The 19,538-nt window shown below is 34.5% G+C and overlaps 1 protein-coding gene across 1 annotated transcript in view; it reads right to left on the reverse strand.

Annotated features, from left to right (window-relative positions):
- USP34 (ubiquitin specific peptidase 34) overlaps nt 1–19,538 on the reverse strand; it is a 245,992-nt gene that overhangs the window by 106,285 nt on the left and 120,169 nt on the right. The window contains exons 23-30 of the mRNA XM_012639191.1: nt 17,029–17,183; nt 15,309–15,422; nt 13,384–13,483; nt 13,084–13,243; nt 10,265–10,391; nt 10,021–10,168; nt 1,893–1,993; nt 1,475–1,684 (exon numbers count right to left, since the gene is read on the reverse strand). Coding sequence (XP_012494645.1) covers nt 1,475–1,684; nt 1,893–1,993; nt 10,021–10,168; nt 10,265–10,391; nt 13,084–13,243; nt 13,384–13,483; nt 15,309–15,422; nt 17,029–17,183 — 1,115 coding nt within the window. The remainder of the gene's footprint in view (nt 1–1,474; nt 1,685–1,892; nt 1,994–10,020; nt 10,169–10,264; nt 10,392–13,083; nt 13,244–13,383; nt 13,484–15,308; nt 15,423–17,028; nt 17,184–19,538) is intronic.

Below are 19,538 nucleotides of genomic sequence, written 5' to 3' on the forward strand. Positions count from 1 at the left end.
GCTCAAGCAATCCTTCTGCCTCAGCCTCCTGAGTAGCTGGGACTACAGGCATGCGCCACCATGCCCGGCTAATTTTTTCCATATATTTTTAGCTATCCAGCTAATTTCTTTCTATTTTTAGTAGAGACAGGGTCTCACTCTTGCTCAGGCTGCTCTCGAACTTCTGAGCTCAAACGATCCATCCGCCTCAGCCTCCCAGAGTGCTAGGATTACAGGCGTGAGCCACCGCGCCCGGCCTTAAAGGCATTTTTTATAAAAAGTCCATAGGTTGCAAATGACTCCTTTAGGAGATCTCGTGTACATTCTTGACATTAAATACCATCTTTAGAGTGATAACTCACAAACTTGCTTTTCCAGACCAAAGCTTTTCTCTCAGCTCCAAACTTATATATCCAAATAATTGACATCTCTACTTGATGTCCTTCAGGCATCCATCCTTCTTCATCTCAAATGGAATCCACCCAGTTGCTCAAGCCAAAAACCTAGTGCCATCTCTATGTCTTCCTTCTTCTTGAACCCTCTTCATTCACCACTCCTAAAACCCAATCCACCACCAAGTGGTGTAGTTTCAACCTGCTGTCCACTTAATTTATTTCCACTGCCACCATCCTATTCCAGGGCACTATCAAATCCTTCCTGGATTAGTGCATTAGGTCCTTTATTGCCTTTGTTACTTTTCTAAATCAAACCTATTATGTATAAAACAAAAATAAGAACATGTATATACCTCTCTGTTTAAAATTGTTTAACGCTGTCCACTTTACTTTGAGTAAAATGGAAACAACTCACAATGACCCTTAAGGCTTCCATTATTTCACTCTGCCTACCTTTTCGATTTCATTCCTCATTCTACTCTCCCCACCTCTCCCAACATTCCACTTACTAGCTAAGAATTCCTGTACGTGCCTAACAACTTCTTATATCAAGGGCTTCAGAATCAGATTACTTTATCTAGACAATTCTTCACCCTCTTCATTTAATTGGCTTTTCATCCTTCCAGCTCAGATTACAGTCTCCCTCAGAGAAACCATTCGAGGCCAAATAATATACAAATGTCTCCATCCACCTAAAAAATGGTGGATCATCAATAATGATGTCATGTTTCAGTTTTAGCAGCTATCTCCATCTGAAATTACTTACATGTTAGTTTACCTGAAACTATCTGTTAGGCATGTTGATTATCCGACTCTCTCATTGGATTCAGTGAAGGCTACAACTATGCCTATTCTGATTACACTTGCAAAACAATACTTTGATTAAAACAGTATGCCTAGATCATATTAGGCACTTAAAGAGTTAATGAATAAATAAATGGGTTCGTAAGTTTTACTGCTCTTAAGAAATTACTGAGAAAATTTAATTTTATTAAATATATTCTATAACATTTTATAATCTATAATTTTATTAAAATTATTATATCCTCTCGACAGAAAGACAAAACAAGATTTGCGAAAATGAAACCTAATGTAGTCACCTCACTATCATCCACTGCCACTTTTCCGGAGGGTGGTTTAAATGATGCAAGCATCTCTAATAAATCAAAAAGAGTAGTTAAATGAGGTTCTTGTAAAAGCAAAAGCATTGGAATGTTGTCCTTCTGAGGGGGTGGTAGGCAAGATGCTGGCAGCTGAACACCTTCCCCTTTCCGTTCTCTCCTTGGTGCACCCAAAGATACAAATACCATCTATAAAAATAGAAGAAATAGGAAAAAATAAACAAAAAATTTACACATATCAAATTTTTGGTTTAATAAAATAAATCTGATGTATAAAATGACCTACAATTTTAACATAAGTAACAAGAGCTGTTTTTAAACCAGACCTTTGACTATTCAACTGTTGTCTATAATAGCCAAAGATAATTAAAACCCAAACCACATTTTATATACTTACCTGCATATCCTTAAAACCAAGCTCATGAAGTGCTTTTTCATCATAATCTGTTGTTAACTCGTGTCCAGATGAAATCATCCTGACAGGTCCCATGAGGCCTCCTTGAAAACAGCAGAAAATGAAAGTGAACTTCTTTTTTTTTTTTTTTTTGAGACAGAGTCTCACTTTGTTGCCTGGGCTAGAGTGCCGTGGTGTCAGCCTAGCTCACAGCAACTTCAAACTCCTGGGCTCAAGCAATCCTTCTGCCTCAGCCTCCCAAGTAGCTGGGACTACAGGCATGCCTGGTTAATTTTTTCCATATATTTTTAGTTGTCCAGCTAATTTCTTTCTATTTTTAGTAGAGACGGGGTCTTGCTCTTGCTCAGTTGGTCTCGAACTCCTTCCTGAGCTCAAGCGATCCTCCCGCCTCAGCCTCCCAGAGTGCTAGGATTACAGGCATGAGCCACTGCGCCCAGCCTGAAAGTGAACTTTTTTTTATAAGACTTATTTGCTGACAAGAAACCCCTGGTATATCAATTAAGTCCACTATATGTTAAGCTTAAGTATAATTCTTCAGAGAAATGAAGAAAGCACTAAGTATGCATCCTGCATATTTTCTGTTGTCTTAGGCAGTAAAAATTGCAAGAAAGTTCTCTCTTAGTACCAGTCTCACTAGATCAAATCCCACTTGCTTAGCAATATAAAATATAAGTTAAAAATGCTATAGGAGGCCAGGCACGGTGGTTCACACCTGTAATCCAAACACTCTGGGAGGCGGAGACAGGAGGATCACTTGAGCCAGGAATTTGAGACCAGATTGAGCAACATAGTGAGACCTTATTTCTACAAAAAATTAAAAAATTAGCTGGGCATTGTGGCACGTGTCCATAGTCCCAGCTACTCAGAAGGCTAAGGCAGGAGGATCATTTGAGCCTAGGCGTTCAACGTAGAGAGACCCCTTTCTTCAGAAAAAAAGCTTCAGGCGCTTTCTTGGAACCTACTACATTTCCCCAGCAATGCGTGCAGAGGATCAGATTTTTATGCCTTAGTTGCACAAGAAACTAGCATGACTACAGAGTAGAAAACAAACGAAACATCTGACATGGTAAAAAAATCAGTTACAACCCCCCAGATCTATGGTAAATTCAACAAACTCAACAGATTGAGGCAATTTAATTCTAGAATTTGTAACATCCCTTTTGCTGACTACACCTTCAACTTCATTTCCTGCCATTTTCCCTGCCTCACTATGCTTTAGACACCCGGCCTCACCCTTTCTTGAACACGTTCAAATTGAACAAGTCATATGTTAATATGTGACTATTTCTCAGTTATCCACTCTATATTATTTATCTAACATTCTCTCACCAAAATCATATTTATTATAGTTTTAAATGTTTAATAGCTAGTACAGAAATTCCTTTATTATCCTCTTCAGTTTTCCTCCCCAGAACTTCTAATACTACTTAGTTTATTCACACAGATGACTTCAGAATAATGTCATCAAATTTTAAACAAAAATCAGATTGAGATCTTAGGTTAAAAATCTCTTGATATCTCTACAATATGTAATAAAGACATGCTAGGTATCTCCATTTATTCAGTTGTTCATTTACTTCAAAAAGTATTATTCTCATATTTCACAAAGACCTAACATGCAGATTACCCTAACGTTTTTTAATTGCTACTGTGCACTTGACTTCTTTAGAGTCCTAGCCACATTATCCACTAATTATAATTAATCTCTTCCAGTATCTATATCTATACTTCATTTGTTTTATTCAAATCATTTTGTACAATACAAAACTAGAAGAAATATGAGTGCTCGTAAAGCAGAGTGTTCGTGTTAAGAAAAACTCTGGCTACTGAATAGACAAAAACTCTGGATTAAACTTTACATAATTGATAGATTTTTATTAAATGTTTATTTTTACTTACTGAAATAATACAATATGGTTATTAAATCTTTGCAATATTAAGATAAAACACCCTTATTCATGAGAGACTGCTAAGATAACATGGAGTGATTTGCTTCCTAGTTTGCTAGATACTCTAATTAAGTATGCATGACTATTCCAAAGGAGAACTGAGATGTTCAGTAGTTTGTTTAGGATTTTGGCCTCAATTTTATGTGAAACGGGCCTATAGTTTGTGTATATGACATGTGCTATGGCCTGAATATTTTTGTCCCCCAAAATTTGTATATTGAATCCTAATCACCAAGACGATCATATTTGGAAGTGGGGCGTTTGGGAGGTTAGTAGGTCATGAAGGCAGAGCCCTCCTCGATGTGACTGGTACTCTTATAAAAAAGGAGCAAAAGAGCTTGCTTGCCCTTTCTACCAGGTGAAGACATAGCAAGAATGCGCCATCTATGAGGAAGCAGGCTGTCACTAGACACTGAATCTGCTGACACCTTAATCTTGGATTTCAGAGCCTCCGGACTATGAGAAATGAATTTCTGTTATTTATAAGCTACTCAGTTTATGGTATTTTGTTATAGCAACCTGGACAATAACAACATGTTAACGTTGATTATAATGACTGGACTGGAGTTTACAATAAATTGAGCCATTTTCTATCTTTTACTACTTTTGAGAAGATCTTTTTTGTTTGGGGTTTTTTTTTTTTTTTTTTTTTGGAGACAGAGCCTTGCTCTCTTTCCCGGGGTAGAGTGCAGTGGTGTCATCATAGTTCATTGCAACCTCTAACTCCTGGGTTCAGGTGATCATCCTGCCTCACCCTCCTGAGTAGCTGGGACTAAAGGCGCACCGCGACAATGCCCGCTGGCTAATTTTTCTATTTTTAGTAGAGAAGAGGTCTCTTGCTCAGGCTGGTCTCCAACTACTGAGCTCAAGCAATCCTCCTGCCTTGGACTCCCAGAGTGCTAGGATTTTACAGGTGTGAGTCATGGTGCCAGGCCCTGAGATGATGTTTTTTAACATAAGAACTACTCATTCCTTAACAGTTCTAGAAAGAATTCCTACCTTTTAAAAAATTAAAATCTTAATGTAGTAAATGTTTCAAAACCAAAAACTTGTATCAGAAATCTTAAAAGCTCTTGGGGTATGACTGAATATCACCCATCTAATGTTTACCCTCTGAAGCCGCAATAAAATAAATTTTAAAAATTTTATAGACATAAACTGACAAGGACAAAACAGGAAGAGATCATACCAACAAAGTTTGCAAGAAGGAAACCAAATGAATTTGTGGTGACTAGCAAGCCTCAAAAAACATAAATCCCAATCAAAGGCAAACTCATAATCTATAACCTGTTTAATACTGATTTGGCACAAGAGAAAAATCAACACCTAACCCCCACAAGGAAAAAGGAAGAAAGAGAGAAAAGAAAAGGAATAATGCCTTAGTATTCTGTGAGATATTAACAGACTAGGAACATTTAATTATAGGCCAAGAAATAAAAAGGGTGAGGGAAGAAGGAAAAGAAAAAAAAAAATCGAAGAAATATATAATTGTTAACCTTTTCCACATTTGATAAAAATTATGAGCTCATGGACCCAGGAAGCTGAAGTAAATCCAGACCTCATAAATACAAAAAAAGGTACAAGCCATAATCTATAATCACATTGTTCAAAATCAATGTTAAAGAAAAATCTTTAAAACCAACTACCATAAAAAAGACACACTGGATACAAAGGATGAAAGATAAGGAAAACCACAGACTTTAGATCACAAATTTAGCAATCCAAATGATACCAGAACATCTGTAATGTCCTTAAAGAAAAACAAACAAAAAATCCAAAAAACTCATGAATTCAATGTCCAGTGAAAATATCCTTCAAAAATGAAGGCAAAATAAACATTTTTCATAAACTCTTTTGCAGAGAAACAAAAACTTGAGAAAATTAACTGAAAACCTGCCGTACAAAGTTTTAAAGGAAGTTAATTAGAAAGAAAGAAAAAAGAAACCAAACAGAAACTTAGATCTATCTACACATGTGAATGGTGAGTGCCTAAAGTGGTAAATATGTGCTAAAAAGAGAAAGGAAGAGATGGGACAAATAGAAAACAAATAATTGCATTAAATGTAAATGATCTAAACATTCTAAAATGCAGGCATCATCAGACTGGACAAAAAAAGAGTAAGATTCAACTATTAAAAAAAATACTATCCTCAGCCGGCGCGGTGGCTCACGCCTGTAATCCTAGCACTCCAGGAGGCTGAGGCAGGAGGATTGTTTGAGCTCAGGAGTTCGAAACCAGCCTGAGCAAGAGCGAGACCACGTCTCTACTAAAAATAGAAAGAAATTAATCGGACAACTAAAAATATATAGAAAAAATTAGCTGGGCATGGCGGCACATGCCTGTAGCCCCAGCTACTTGGGAGGCTGAGGCAGAAGGATTGCTTGAGCTCAGGAGTCTGAGGTTGCTGTGAGCTAGGCTGACGCCACGGCACTCACTCTAGCCCGGGCAAAAGAGTGAGACTCTGTCTCAAAAAAAAAAAAAAAAAAATACTATCCTCAAAGATATTTCAACCATAAAAATAGGCGTATCTTTTCAGAGAACAAAAAGGAATGCTTAGATATTAAAAGCATGACAACAGAAATGAAAAACTAAATAGAAAGATTGTAAAAAAAAAAATTGAAAGTATCTCTCAGGAACCCAAGTTTAAAACTCAATAAAATAAGCCATAGGAGAGAAAGATAATTTGTAAGAGTCCAAGAAATGAAACAGCTAGATTAACAGACATTCTCTAGAAAGAAAGATATGATAAAATAGAAGAAATTTACAAACCAATTCAAGAAAATTTCTCCAAACTTGAAGGTATAAAGTTGCCAATCTAAAAGAGCCCGATACGAAATACCTAAAGTACCCACCACAATCATTGAAAATAGGCCCATACTCAGGCCCAAAACACTAGGTTCAAAGAGCAGGTTAATTAAGCTGAATAACAGAAAAATTATCACATGTAAAAAATATTAGAAATCACAACGGTTTCAGAATTCTCAACAGCAACCAATGGAAGTAAGAAACACAATGGAGAAGTACCCCTAAAATTCTGAAACAAAATTATTTCCAACCTAGAATTCCATACTCAGCCAAATTATCATTTAGGTATGAAAACATCAAAGATATATTTTTAATCATTCAAGGAATCAAAAACTTTACCCCATTCAACATTCTAACAAGAAGCTACTAGACTGCATTGTATTCCAGAAAAAAAGAAAAAAGTAAAAATCAAAAAAGGAAACAAAAAAAGTACACCAATAAGGAGAAGAGTATGGATACTGGAAATAGAATATCCAACAAAGGAGAGAGGTAAACAGAAACACCAGGAGGATGATAAGGGGTATCCCACAATCACTGCTGTGCACAGACTTGGAGAACAATCAGTTAAGATCAATGTAACTTTAGAGAAATGTATTACTGAGGGTTACCATAAGCAAGACCCCTGCTGCCATCGTACTATCCTCTCTATTTTCAGAAAGAATGCAATGAACCTGGCCCAGATTCTTATTGTACCTAGACTGTCTTTACAAGGTGCTGTGAAGTTCCAGCCCTCACCTCCACGTTCTACTGTTTGAATCAGCAGAGGACATTCATTTCATCCTACAGAAGAAATTCTGCTTTGATCTATTCCTCAGAGTTAAGGTGAATCATAAAGAGCTTAGAAAAAGAAAATAAAAAATAAACTCTGTGACTGTATTTCTGCTGGATACTCCAGCATTATATGAATGTTACAGCACTAAGATATGTCATGCCTGTCCTGAGACATATACTTGAGAACTTTCCCATTGATATCCTCAGATGAGGCTTTATAAACCTGTACGGAAGGTTTATAGATTATCTAATAGTGGCCATATGCCCCTTTTTCCTTTAATCTACTAGGTTTGTGCCTGCTAATCTGTTTCACACAACTAAATAGTTTAGGAATACATACACTGGAGGTAAAACTATGAATAACACCAAAATAATAAATCCAAAGAGAATAGTGTTAAGGGGAAGTGGAAAGGATGTTATTAGGGAGGAACACACAAGTAGCTTCTACTAATGTTCTAGTTCTTAATCTTAGTGATAGGTACATAAGTTCTCATTTTATTTATTTCATATCCTTTTCTTAAGGTGTATTTCAGAATAAAAGCGGACAGATAACCCTTGACCCAGAAATTCCCTAACTAGGTATTTATCCAACATATGTAAAGTAATGTTTACACAAAAATATTCTCTGTAGCATTGTTTGTAACTGCAAAAGAATGGAAACAACCTAAATGTCCATTAATAGAGAACAGATAAAATAAATCATGGTACAGACACATAGTGAACTATGCAAATCTCAAAAAGTATAAGGTAACTTTCTATATGTACTAATATAGATTGTTTTCTGTGATAATGCTAAGCACTACAAGCAAAAAGTACAAGAGTATAAATGGGATTCTAATTTGTGTTTAAAAAATAAGAATATGGATATTATTACATATATCTTGGTATCTTTTCAAGGATATATAAGAAACCAGTATCAATGTGTGCCTTTAGAGAAGAGAAATGGGTGGCTGAGAGATGGTGGTTTAGTAATAGGGTGGTTTAGAGTCTCTCTCTCTCTTAGGAAGAAGACTTTTTCATATTATTTTGTACCAAAAAGAACTAATTATTCAAAAAAATTTTTAATTTAATATCTGATACTTGAGAAGATACATATGATTTCATCATAAGAAGGCTAGAGTCAAATCTTGGGCTCCTTACTAAAAGATGCTTAAAAATTATCACTCTGCACACAGGCAGGTTAAGAGGGTCTTAAGAAGCAGCTTTTGAAACTTTTTTTTTTTTTTTGAGACAGAGTCTCACTCTGTTGCCCAAGCTAGAGTGCCATGGCGTCAGCCTAGCTCATAGCAACCTCAAACTCCTAGGCTCAAGCAATCCTTCTGCCTCAGCCTCCCGCATAGCTGGGACTACAGGCATGCGCCACCACGCCCAGCTAATTTTTTCTATGTATTTTTAGCTGTCCGATTAATTTCTTTCTATTTTTGGTGGAGACAGGGTCTTGCTCTTGCTCAGGCTGGTCTCGAACTCCTGAGCTCAAACGATCCTCCCCCCTCGGCCTCCCAGAGTGCTAGGATTACAGGCGTGAGCCACCGTGCCCGGCCAGCTTTTAAAACTTTTAAGATCTTTTTTCTCAATATATATTCAGTCTGTTATTCTTCCAGACCCTTAAGTTATAAGTAAAAAGTAACAGCTTTCGTGATCTTTCTTTCATGGTTGTTTCTCTGATTAGTTCACATTTTATGTGCCATGGAAAAACATTAAAATTCACTAGTAGTAACAGTAATAGGGGAATCAAATGTATACATTTTAGGCCTACATAAAAAATGTCTTAATATGATACTTTTTTGTAAGGAAGGAGAGATGCACACGTGGGATTTGAGGGTGTATTATTTTTCATATGCTTAGAAAAAACAAAAATGAAATCTATCAAAATGGTAAAAAAAATTTACTAAGTAAAATTGGATAAGGAGTAGTACATGAAAATTTAAATTTTCAATAATTCCCAAATTGCTTATAAAATAAACTTTAAAATGTTTTTCGATGGTCATATCAAAAGTCTGAATAGAATTTTTTGAGAAACAAATGAAAAATGTTTGCAAATAACATCTGAAGCAACTCTCAGTAACTTCTTACCTAAGAATCAGTGGTACCTAGGGAAGGGTGGAGGGAGCCATGAATATGGTTGGTGAACCTTTAAAGTTTCAAAGTTGCTGCTAGGGTTTGGATGTTTTTTGTCCCCTCCAAAAATTCATATTGAAACTTAATCCCCAACACAATAGTGTTGAGAGGTGGAGACTTTTGGGAAATTTTTACGTCATGCAGCCTGCCTCTGCCCTCATGAATAAATTAATGCTATTATAAAAGGGTTTGACAGAGGGAGATCATTCCTTTTTGCCCTTCCACCTTCTGCCATATGAAGATGCAGCATTCAACGTACTATGTTAAAAACAGAGAGCAGCCCACACTAGATGCCAGAGCCTTGATTTTAGACTTTCCAGACTTTAGAACTGTGAGAAATAAATTTCTGTTTTTTATAAATTATCCAGTCTGTGGTATTCTGGTATTCAGCAGCACAAGATGAACTAAGATAGATGCTATACTATAGAATCTTTTAAAAAATAAAAATTTCAACTGTTGAACTTACCAGGAAACTCTCCTTTTCGGCTGCTTTGACCAAACTCCTGAAGCTGAGCTTGTTGATTTATTTGTTCTTTCTGTAAATTTTCATACCAATGAGTTACTTCAGCCCTAAGATCTGCTACCTGGTCACTAGGATACATTTCAATAGTCATCTGAAATATGAGATGCAACCAATTTAAAAATACAAAAAGAACAGATATTTGAACTGGGAAATATTATCAATTTGGAAATTAAAACCAGGTAACTACCTTGTCAGGAAGTCCAGCTGGCTGACATACGACCCTTAGTGGCAGAGACTGTTTGTCACTCAGTGCTTTCAAATGACTACTAATACCAGTGCCTTCAATTTGCCACTGTCTCAGATGATATGCAAACCTAAAACACAACAAAAACAACACAGAAAGGATACCATTTTAATGATAGTTTTTAATATTTTACAAACCAAAAAGGTCCACAGGAAGTTCTAGCACATTGTAATTTATTCTGCAACAATAAATTTAAGTTTAGATTCATCATACTGAATCAAACTTAAATGCATAAATATAGCTAAGAGCTCCTAACAAAACAGCCATGAAGAGAAATTACTGAGGGAAAAACAAATCTCATAAAGAACAGTTTTCTAAAAGGAGGGGACAGGAATAGGAGAAGGAAGAAAAATTCAAAAAACAAACTAATCTACTAAATGAAATAGCCAGCTGTCATTCCTGCATTCAGAAAAATAAAAAGCCTATTAAATATTTTTCAGAGACAGAAATATAGTCTAGTAAATATGCTGACCAGCCTAACAGAATTTGAGAGTTGATTTCAGGACTACTAAAATTATAAAGTGAATTATAAAAATTGTATTTCAAAGGAAACAAGCATCTAGCATAACACTAACTAAATACTTGTCAATTTTCTAACTTATTTTCAGTTGTGGAAGACAGAATCCAGGGTACCTGAATCTAGTTAAGAAAAAAATTATCAATGTCTAAAACTAGTCAGCAATTGTGGAATAGAAGGAGGAAAAGCAAGGAAATGAAGAGGACTTGTCTCATTTCCTAGAAGTGCTCCAATGTCCATGTTCTGTGACTGAACAAAAGAGTAGTCTTACAATAACATTTTCTATCATGTATTTTAAGACTAGGGTTTCTCAATCACAGCACTACTGACATTTTAAGCCCAATAATTTGTTATCAGGAGGTAGTGAAGTAAGGGTGGAGGAGGCTGCATCTCACGCACTGCAGGATGTTTAGCAGCATCCCACCAGAAGCCAGTAGAACCCCAACCCCCACAATCCTATGACAACCAAAAATGTCTACGGACATGAACTACTATCTCCTGGGAAACAAAATCATTTCTGGCTGAGAACTACTATTTAACATAATAACTTTATCTCTTTTTAAACACAAAACCCCTTGAAAACATTATTATTTACTCTCTTAATGTAAGGAATACATAAAGACAATTATATTTTCAATCTATAATTTTAAAATAGTAGCACTAAGCACATCAAGTATTTGATATTGTACAATGATAATGGACAAAAATTTTCATGAAAATACCTAAATTTTTTAAAACTACTGCTTCAGTTTTGAATATCCAATTTTATCTATTTCCTTTCTCTTCTAGTCGCTCACAAAATCTGTATTTATGTAAATTCCTTAACATCAGCTTTCTGCATAAAACATGCACAAATGCAAAGATTTATACAAAGGACATGACAAATTTTTTTCATGAGTGAATTATTATAGAACAAAATCTGTACACCTGAGGAGGGATTTTTTGGACTTAAATTTATTAAACTTATAAAAAGCACTATTGAACTCTCAGAAACTAATATATTTTTAAAAGACACTGATAATGTGCAAGGACTATGGTTTGAACCGGGTTTATTGTCTGTAGACCCTGCAGCATAGAAAAATTTTGGAAAAACAGGTATCATTAATAGTAACTATTTCCGATAGGAAGAGAACAAATACAGGAGACTTTTTTTCTGTATAATATCTTAGTATAATATATGAATTTTATAATGAGTATGTATTGACTTTTTTATTAATTTAAGTAAGACACACATTTTCTTATGTTTTATTTTTATTTTTTAACATGGTAAAAGTTACAAGGCAATATGAAGTTTCTGTGCAAAAAACTCAAGAGTTCCCTTACACATTCATTAAAAACACAAGGAATTATTCAAGTAGAATTTCCACAAATTGCAATCATAATCGAAATAAAGAATTTGTGCCGTCCAAATGTTTCAAATCACCAAACCATGTTTCTTATAAGGAATGTGTTGAATATCCTTATTATTCAATATTTCCTGATATTTGAAATAAAATGTCAATAAATAGCAATTGTATGACTTTTCAATACCAAACTAAGATCTGAAGTTGAAAGTTATTAATTTTAACAGTTTTTTTCAACACAGTTCTTAGTACTTTTACATTTGCTCATAGTGATTTTTAGTAAACAAAATTTTTTAATTAAAACTACCTACTCACCTTTCATTTCAGTCGATATATTCATAAATGTTAATTTGCTTTATTTCTGTATTACACAGGTTATGTCTAAATTAATTATACAGATATTCATTAACAGAATTTTTGGTCATGTTTCCATGGTAAATGGAAATTCAAAATTAAAATACTGTCTCCTAGTCCAGGAAGAAAAAAAAAAAACAGCAAATGAAACAAATGACTCAACTTGATTCAACTATGAGAGATTATTTGATGTTCTTGGTAAGAGTTTCAGTGAAACTTTTTTAGCAGTGCTGTAATGCCTTTTGAATCATAATTAATACTTTCTTAGAGATGGAATTCTGTCTAGAGACTCATTCATGCATATTTGCTGCCTCAGACTCTGATGGTTTTTAAAGCTGTGCAATGTTTATCAGGAACCTATATTGCCTATTCCACAGCGAAATGGTATGTATTCTGAATAAAAATTACTCTATTACTGACCCTTCACTTTTGGTAAATTATGCTTTTACCTGCCCAACAAAAACTTTAGTTTAATTTAAAAAATGCTTTTAGACATGTAAGCAATAAAAAGAATGAAATTCATTATAATTGTGATATTAAAAAATTACCTTCTCCTAAATGCTTCCAGGTGTGTTTTCAGCATAAGGAGTCCTCTTTCTATAACTGTGAGACTTGCTTGTGACTCCTGTTCAAGACTGCTAGAAGCTATCATAAGACTCTCCATGCACTTACTAATAAATTCTTGCTCCTTCTCCAAACCCGTTTTACCTGAAAGCCAGATATTTAGATATGTATATTAGCCTTATATTCTTGTTTAGCATTTAATATATCAAAATAAAATAAACTGTAGTTTAACAAAACATCTCATATAAAACATTACCTATTACACAATATTTCAAATCACTCACCATTAATATAATAGGAGTTAATATATTGAATAGCTGCTCGACTGACATCACCAGATTGAGCTCTTAAAGCAATGCCCCAAAATTGGTCCATTCCACACAGCTAAGGAAGAAAAATATGATATCTCTAAATTGTACTGTGAAACGATGTAGCTGATCAGACTAAAGTACAAAACTTAAAAATCATACAATACTGAAGAGTTTTAATGTCTGATAAAGTATTAAAAAGGCAATTTCTATTATTTAGCTATTAAATAATAATAAAAAATGATAGAAGCTTTGAAAATTTACTCGGTTAATGAAATATACCTGTATTGGGTCTAAAAAATACTTATTACTAAAGCAGCTAACAATATATACATGATTAACTAAAAAGTTGTGACTACACAGGAGGAAAAACTCAAGTCCCTAATATAGACTACAAAGGAATAAAATCTACACATACATAGTAATTAGCACAATGCTTCAATGCTTCCATCCAGCTAACACTGATAAAGCCACTGCTTTTGTGTATTCACAGAAAATTAAAAAGATATGCTAACCCAAGTTCTTACTCAAATTTATGACATTAACTATGAGATGACAAAGAATGTTTTCATTAAAAACTATAGAAAAAGCGGTGAGTGAAAACTCCCAAAAGTTGGGCAGGGTGAAGAAATATATCCTTCCAATAGATGACTGAACAGCATTAGTGTTAATATCATCTACTTAAAAAGCAGTATCATCTCATAATTAGAACATGACTACTTCTTTGGTAAATTAAATCTGTTGGGTTGTCTAAAATTATCAAACTGAAACTTAGGACTAAAAATTTTTTTAAAAAATCTATTTAGACTAGAAAATATGGTAGTAGGAAGATATCATAAAAGCATTCTAGATACAATTAAAATTATTCTTTTTTAGACTCATGATATATAAAAGACATAATTAAAATTATTATTATTATTATTTTTTTTTTAAAAGACAAGGTCTTGCTCTGTTGCCCAAGTTGCAGTGCAGTGGTATAACCACAGCTCACTAGAATCTCTAACTCCTGGGCTCAAGTGATCTCCTGCCTCAGTCTACCGAGTAGCTGGGACTACAGGCACACATCACCATGCCGGTCTAATTTTTTAAAAATTTTCTGTAGAGACAGGGTCTCATTACGTTGCTCAGGCTGGTCTTGAACCCCCAGCCTCAAGCGATCCTCCTGTCTTGGGAAGCAAAGTGCTGGCATTACAGGCCAGCCACATCCAGCCTAAATTATTCTATACCACAGAGATTTACATTCGTTTTCTCTACCTTTCTCCTCCTAACACAAATTTCTGAAGAAAATTATAAAAAATATGAATGGGTACTACATAAATCAAAGCTACTATTAATTAACTAAATGTCCAAAGAGGAAGACTTTCAAGTAACAGTCTATGTGTTAGGAGAGTCCAGGGATAATGCATTCAACAATACCTAACAGCCACCCAGGCAAATATAACTCTAAGCCAAATATAAGAATAGCAATTTGTGAGAGTGTTCAGAGTAGACTCTATCGCAGAAGAGAGGTTACTAAGAATTCTGGAGTTAAACTTCCCAAGAGCAGCTAAAAGCTTGGCACCTAATGGCATAAAAATAAGATTTGAGATAAATCAACCTTCTATGTGACATAAAATACTTGATTGTATTACCTAGGAACTTCTAGGAGACTAAAGGAATACTCAGATGGCCTCTTCTTTATAAATCAAGGACCATGTAACAGGTTTTCATTAAGTACAACAAAAGTCATCTTTGGTAATGAAAAATCACCAAATTTGCTTTATATTATTTCTTAGCACCAAAGAATAAGACTCTATTTCACAGTTAGTAAATTTTATGCTTTGCAGAAAAATAATCTGGTAATCTAATTTGAGGAATAAAAGGAATATTCTATAAGTTATAAAATAAGTCTAAATACATACCTCAGAGTTTGAACCACCATCATAGGCACTGGTAGCCAATCGAGCCAAGTTACAGAGATGCTGAAAGAGGTTTAAGCCAGTCATGCTAATCGTTTCGGGTTTTAGCTGGGGCATCTAGAAAAAAAAAATTTAAAGCTAGTTTAGTCTGATAATTAACAGATTTTTTTTAGATCTACATAAAAAAATTTAATATTACTGAAAATATTATAGAAGAAAAATATCAGTTTAGATTTTTAGTAATACTTTAAAAATCAAAATAGATAACAATTCAATGAAAATTTTTTTCAGGTAACAACTGATGAGGGCATTGGTACTTTGAGATGGGAGTCTGCCAACCTCCTTATTTGCCAGCAAATTAATAAATTCCTCTTTCCTTCTCCTTCAAAAAAAAAAAAACAAAAAAAACAAAAAAACTAAACCTGATTAATATGTATTTCAACTTTCAAGATGTACACAGACCCAAATCAGAGGAAATGAATAAAAACATTCTATCATCCATTGTATACCTATACCATATACATTTATGAGATATACAGCTATAAGTATAGTTTGTGTTAAAGTCAGGGCTTGAAATTTAAGATAGCTGAAGTTCTATTTGTAGCTTTGTTTTGGATCTATTAAGTGATTTAGTTTATATGTACTAAAACTCATTTATATTAATATATTTAATTCCATCATAGAGCTAATGTGAGAGCTTGCAGAGAGGCTTCACAACCTCACAAATATGAAAATAATAAAAATCTACTGCTTTATTTTCCTTGAGTTTAAAAATTCAAATGAGAATACCACCTAAACCAACTGTGGCATCTAGTAAAGGAGAACAAATAGTGAAACACCTTTATTATCATTAATAATGCTTCTTGAGGCCGGGCGCAGTGGCTCACGCCTATAATCCTAGCACTCTCGGAGGCCGAGGCAGGTGGATCACTCAAGGTCAGGAGTTCGAGATCAGCCTGAGCAAGAGTGAGACCCCGTCTCTACTAAAAAAAAAAAATAGAAAGAAATTATCTGGACAACTAAAAAATATATATATATAGAAAAAATTAGCCGGGCATGGTGGCGCATGCCTGTAGTCCCAGCTACTCGAGAGACTGAGGCAGGAGGATTGCTTGGGCCCAGGAGTTTGAGGTTGCTGTGAGCTAGGCTGAAGCCACGGCACTCATTCTAGCCAGGGCAACAGAGTGAGACTCTGTCTCAAAAAAAAAAAAAAAAAAATAATGCTTCTTGATATGCCTTTCCAGGGGTCTACAAATCTGGAGATTAGCTTATACTTGACTGAAATCATAGCCATTAGCTAAGGAAGAGTCACAGAATACAGCTCTCACACTTGTGGGCGAGAGCACCATCTTTATTAATTGGAGTATATAATGCTATTAATGATTTCAAAAGCAAACACCAAAAAAACCACATTTCTAATTAGTACTGTCCAAAGCATTATTCTAATTATTGTTTAAGTACTTTAGCTAAGAAATAGAACATTTTTGTAAACATAAACTAAGTCTTCATGTATATATAAACATTGTAAAAGACAAAATTATAGCAAAATCTGAATGACAAAAAACTATAATAGGACTGCCAAAAATCAGGACATTTGCCTACTTTAATAAAAACTATGTCAAAAAAGAAAAATAAAGAGCATTATAAAGATCATATATAAAGAGATAAAAAGAAAATATGGAAAAACAATGTAAACAATAACACTGTTAGGAAATGAAATTACCTTCTCCAGGAAAAGATGTTTGTAGGTTTCCATTCCCATAGCATGTTGATCTTTACTTCGAACTTGATTTAAAAACCAATGGAGTGCATCATCATAACACTCAGAATCTTCTACTAAACAATGCCATAAAATGTCGACTTGCTCTAAACTTAACCCTAGATAAAAATTACAAATTTTACACTTTATTAACTACGAACAATTACATATCTTCTTTTAGGTATGTGTATGTCCACGCATGTATGTACAATAAGTCCTCACTTAAACTCATTGATAGGTCCTTGGAAACAGGGACTCTAAGTGAAACGGCATATAACAAAACCAATTTTACCATATGTGAATTCATATAAACAAGAGTTAAATTCCTATGGTTTATTTCTAGTCACAAAAACACCAACTTCTAAATACAGCCCCAAAACACATCTAATATTAAATACTGAAATAAATGTGAGCTATACATACACTTAAGAAAGATGAATTTTAAAAAGGTAATAATTTACCCAATGTTTGAATTGGTGAATTCAGTGAGTGATGTGGTGGTAGTGGTGGTAGGTTAAATCAAGAAATAAATGTTCACAAAGTGAGCCTCCTACCACCATGCAGTTCAAAAACAAACAATAAAAAATATGTTTCATATCACATTTATTGCCATGTATTTGTATAATTATCATAGGCTTTATGAATTTTTATTTTATAATAACCATTCATTCATTCTCCAATCCACTTATTTCAGTTCAGGGTCTCAAGGGGCTGAAGACTATCCTGGCAGCTCAGGGCACAAGGAGGGAACAAATACTACCCCAATGTAGGGCATACTCAAACACACCCCCACACTCACTCACTCACACTGAGACCATTTAGACATGCCAATGAACCTAACAGGCACATCTTGGGGATGTAGAAGACACTGGATTACCCAGAGAAAACCCACGCAGACAAGGGGAAAAACATGCAAACTCCACACAAACAGTGGCTAAGGTCAGGAATCAATGTTTTTTCTCATCAATGTTATAACAAAATGATGTTATTTAAGGACCTGCTGTACCTCATTAATTTACATAAAATATGTATGACATATTTACTATCTCAATAACAATTCTTTATGCGTTATTTCAGAAACTTTGAATAGTGGTACATATAGCATTTTAGCCCTAGCCAAATGTACTAGAAGCACCAATATAGCTTCAGAAATATTGCATTTTATAAAAAATATTATATAAGAAATTTCACATAATTTATGCTTTCAAAATGTAGTTAAAATATAACCCATATACAAATCACCTTAAAGACACAACTTACAAAGTATTCTAGAAGAGCCATTTGGTATGGAAAATCATTCTCCCTAAAATATTAACATATTTGCATTATAGTAAAAATGACTGGAGGTAACCCTAAAAATTGAGGAATCAGTTCTAAGGTTTGAGGATTACAAACAGAGTGGATACCATTTTCAAAGGTCATTCTCTGTATAAAGGAGATAAATAATAAATAAGTATTATTTCTGTAAGCTATGAACAAAGGAATCCTTACACTAAACAAAGCAGAAGGGACCTATCTGCCTAAAACAGACACCAGCACATCAGGGGATACAATTAGCTAAGGAGCCAGACCAATGAGATAAAACCTGTACTGTACTTTGACCCAAGCATTAAAGGATTCTCAAGTGTGGCAAAAGAAAGACAAATGAAGAACTATTCAGAATGAAAAAGAATGATTTACAGGAATTTACAAGTCTGAATACGGATAAATGAGATAACCCAAAAGGTTAGAACGAAAGCTTCACAGGGATTTCTGAAGTATGTCATAAGGGGCTCCAAAGCCTGGGGGGTTCCAAAGCCTAGCATGGTTCCCCAGAATCAGAAGGGACATGAAGGCATGATATAATCACAAGAAACCTCTCTTTTTATTGGGAAAAGTAGATGAGATGCTAGAATAAAGAAAAATGCCTCTGAAAATATTCATCTAGTAGTAATATTAGTCTAAAGAGTTTTGCCAGAAAAAAAGTATCCTTTCAGTTTCTCACAAAAACAGTTAATGTGTAGATTATTTGTTCTAACAACTTGTGCCTCTAGAAGTGAACATAAACTAGAAACAACCTTTTGTATATATTAAACTGAAACACATTAAGTAACCAAGAAGAGCAAGATGAATGAAGAAAACAGATAAGAGTCATCAAAAAGAGTATCCAAGTTAATTATAGTCAACTATATAATAAAGCAGAAGTACATTCGTAATTGGCTGAATCACCTACCACATTCAATAGGCAACATATAAGCTTTTGTTATTGTTCTAAATTTTTAAAAGGCTATAGTTATTGGTATATTGAAGATCAGTATTGATGTATAGTGGATGTGACTACCTATAACTTTGGAGTAACCACATTACAGACAACAAGAACTATGCCAGGGCGGGCTTGGTGGCTCATGCCTGTAATCCTAGCTCTCTGGGAGGCAGAGGCGGGCGGATTGTTTGAGCTCAGGAAACCAGCCTGAGCAAGAGCGAGACCCCGTCTC

This window comes from Propithecus coquereli, unplaced genomic scaffold, assembly GCF_000956105.1.
Source record: "Propithecus coquereli isolate 6110/MARCELLA unplaced genomic scaffold, Pcoq_1.0 Scaffold138, whole genome shotgun sequence".
NCBI classification, from domain to species: Eukaryota; Metazoa; Chordata; class Mammalia; order Primates; family Indriidae; genus Propithecus; species Propithecus coquereli.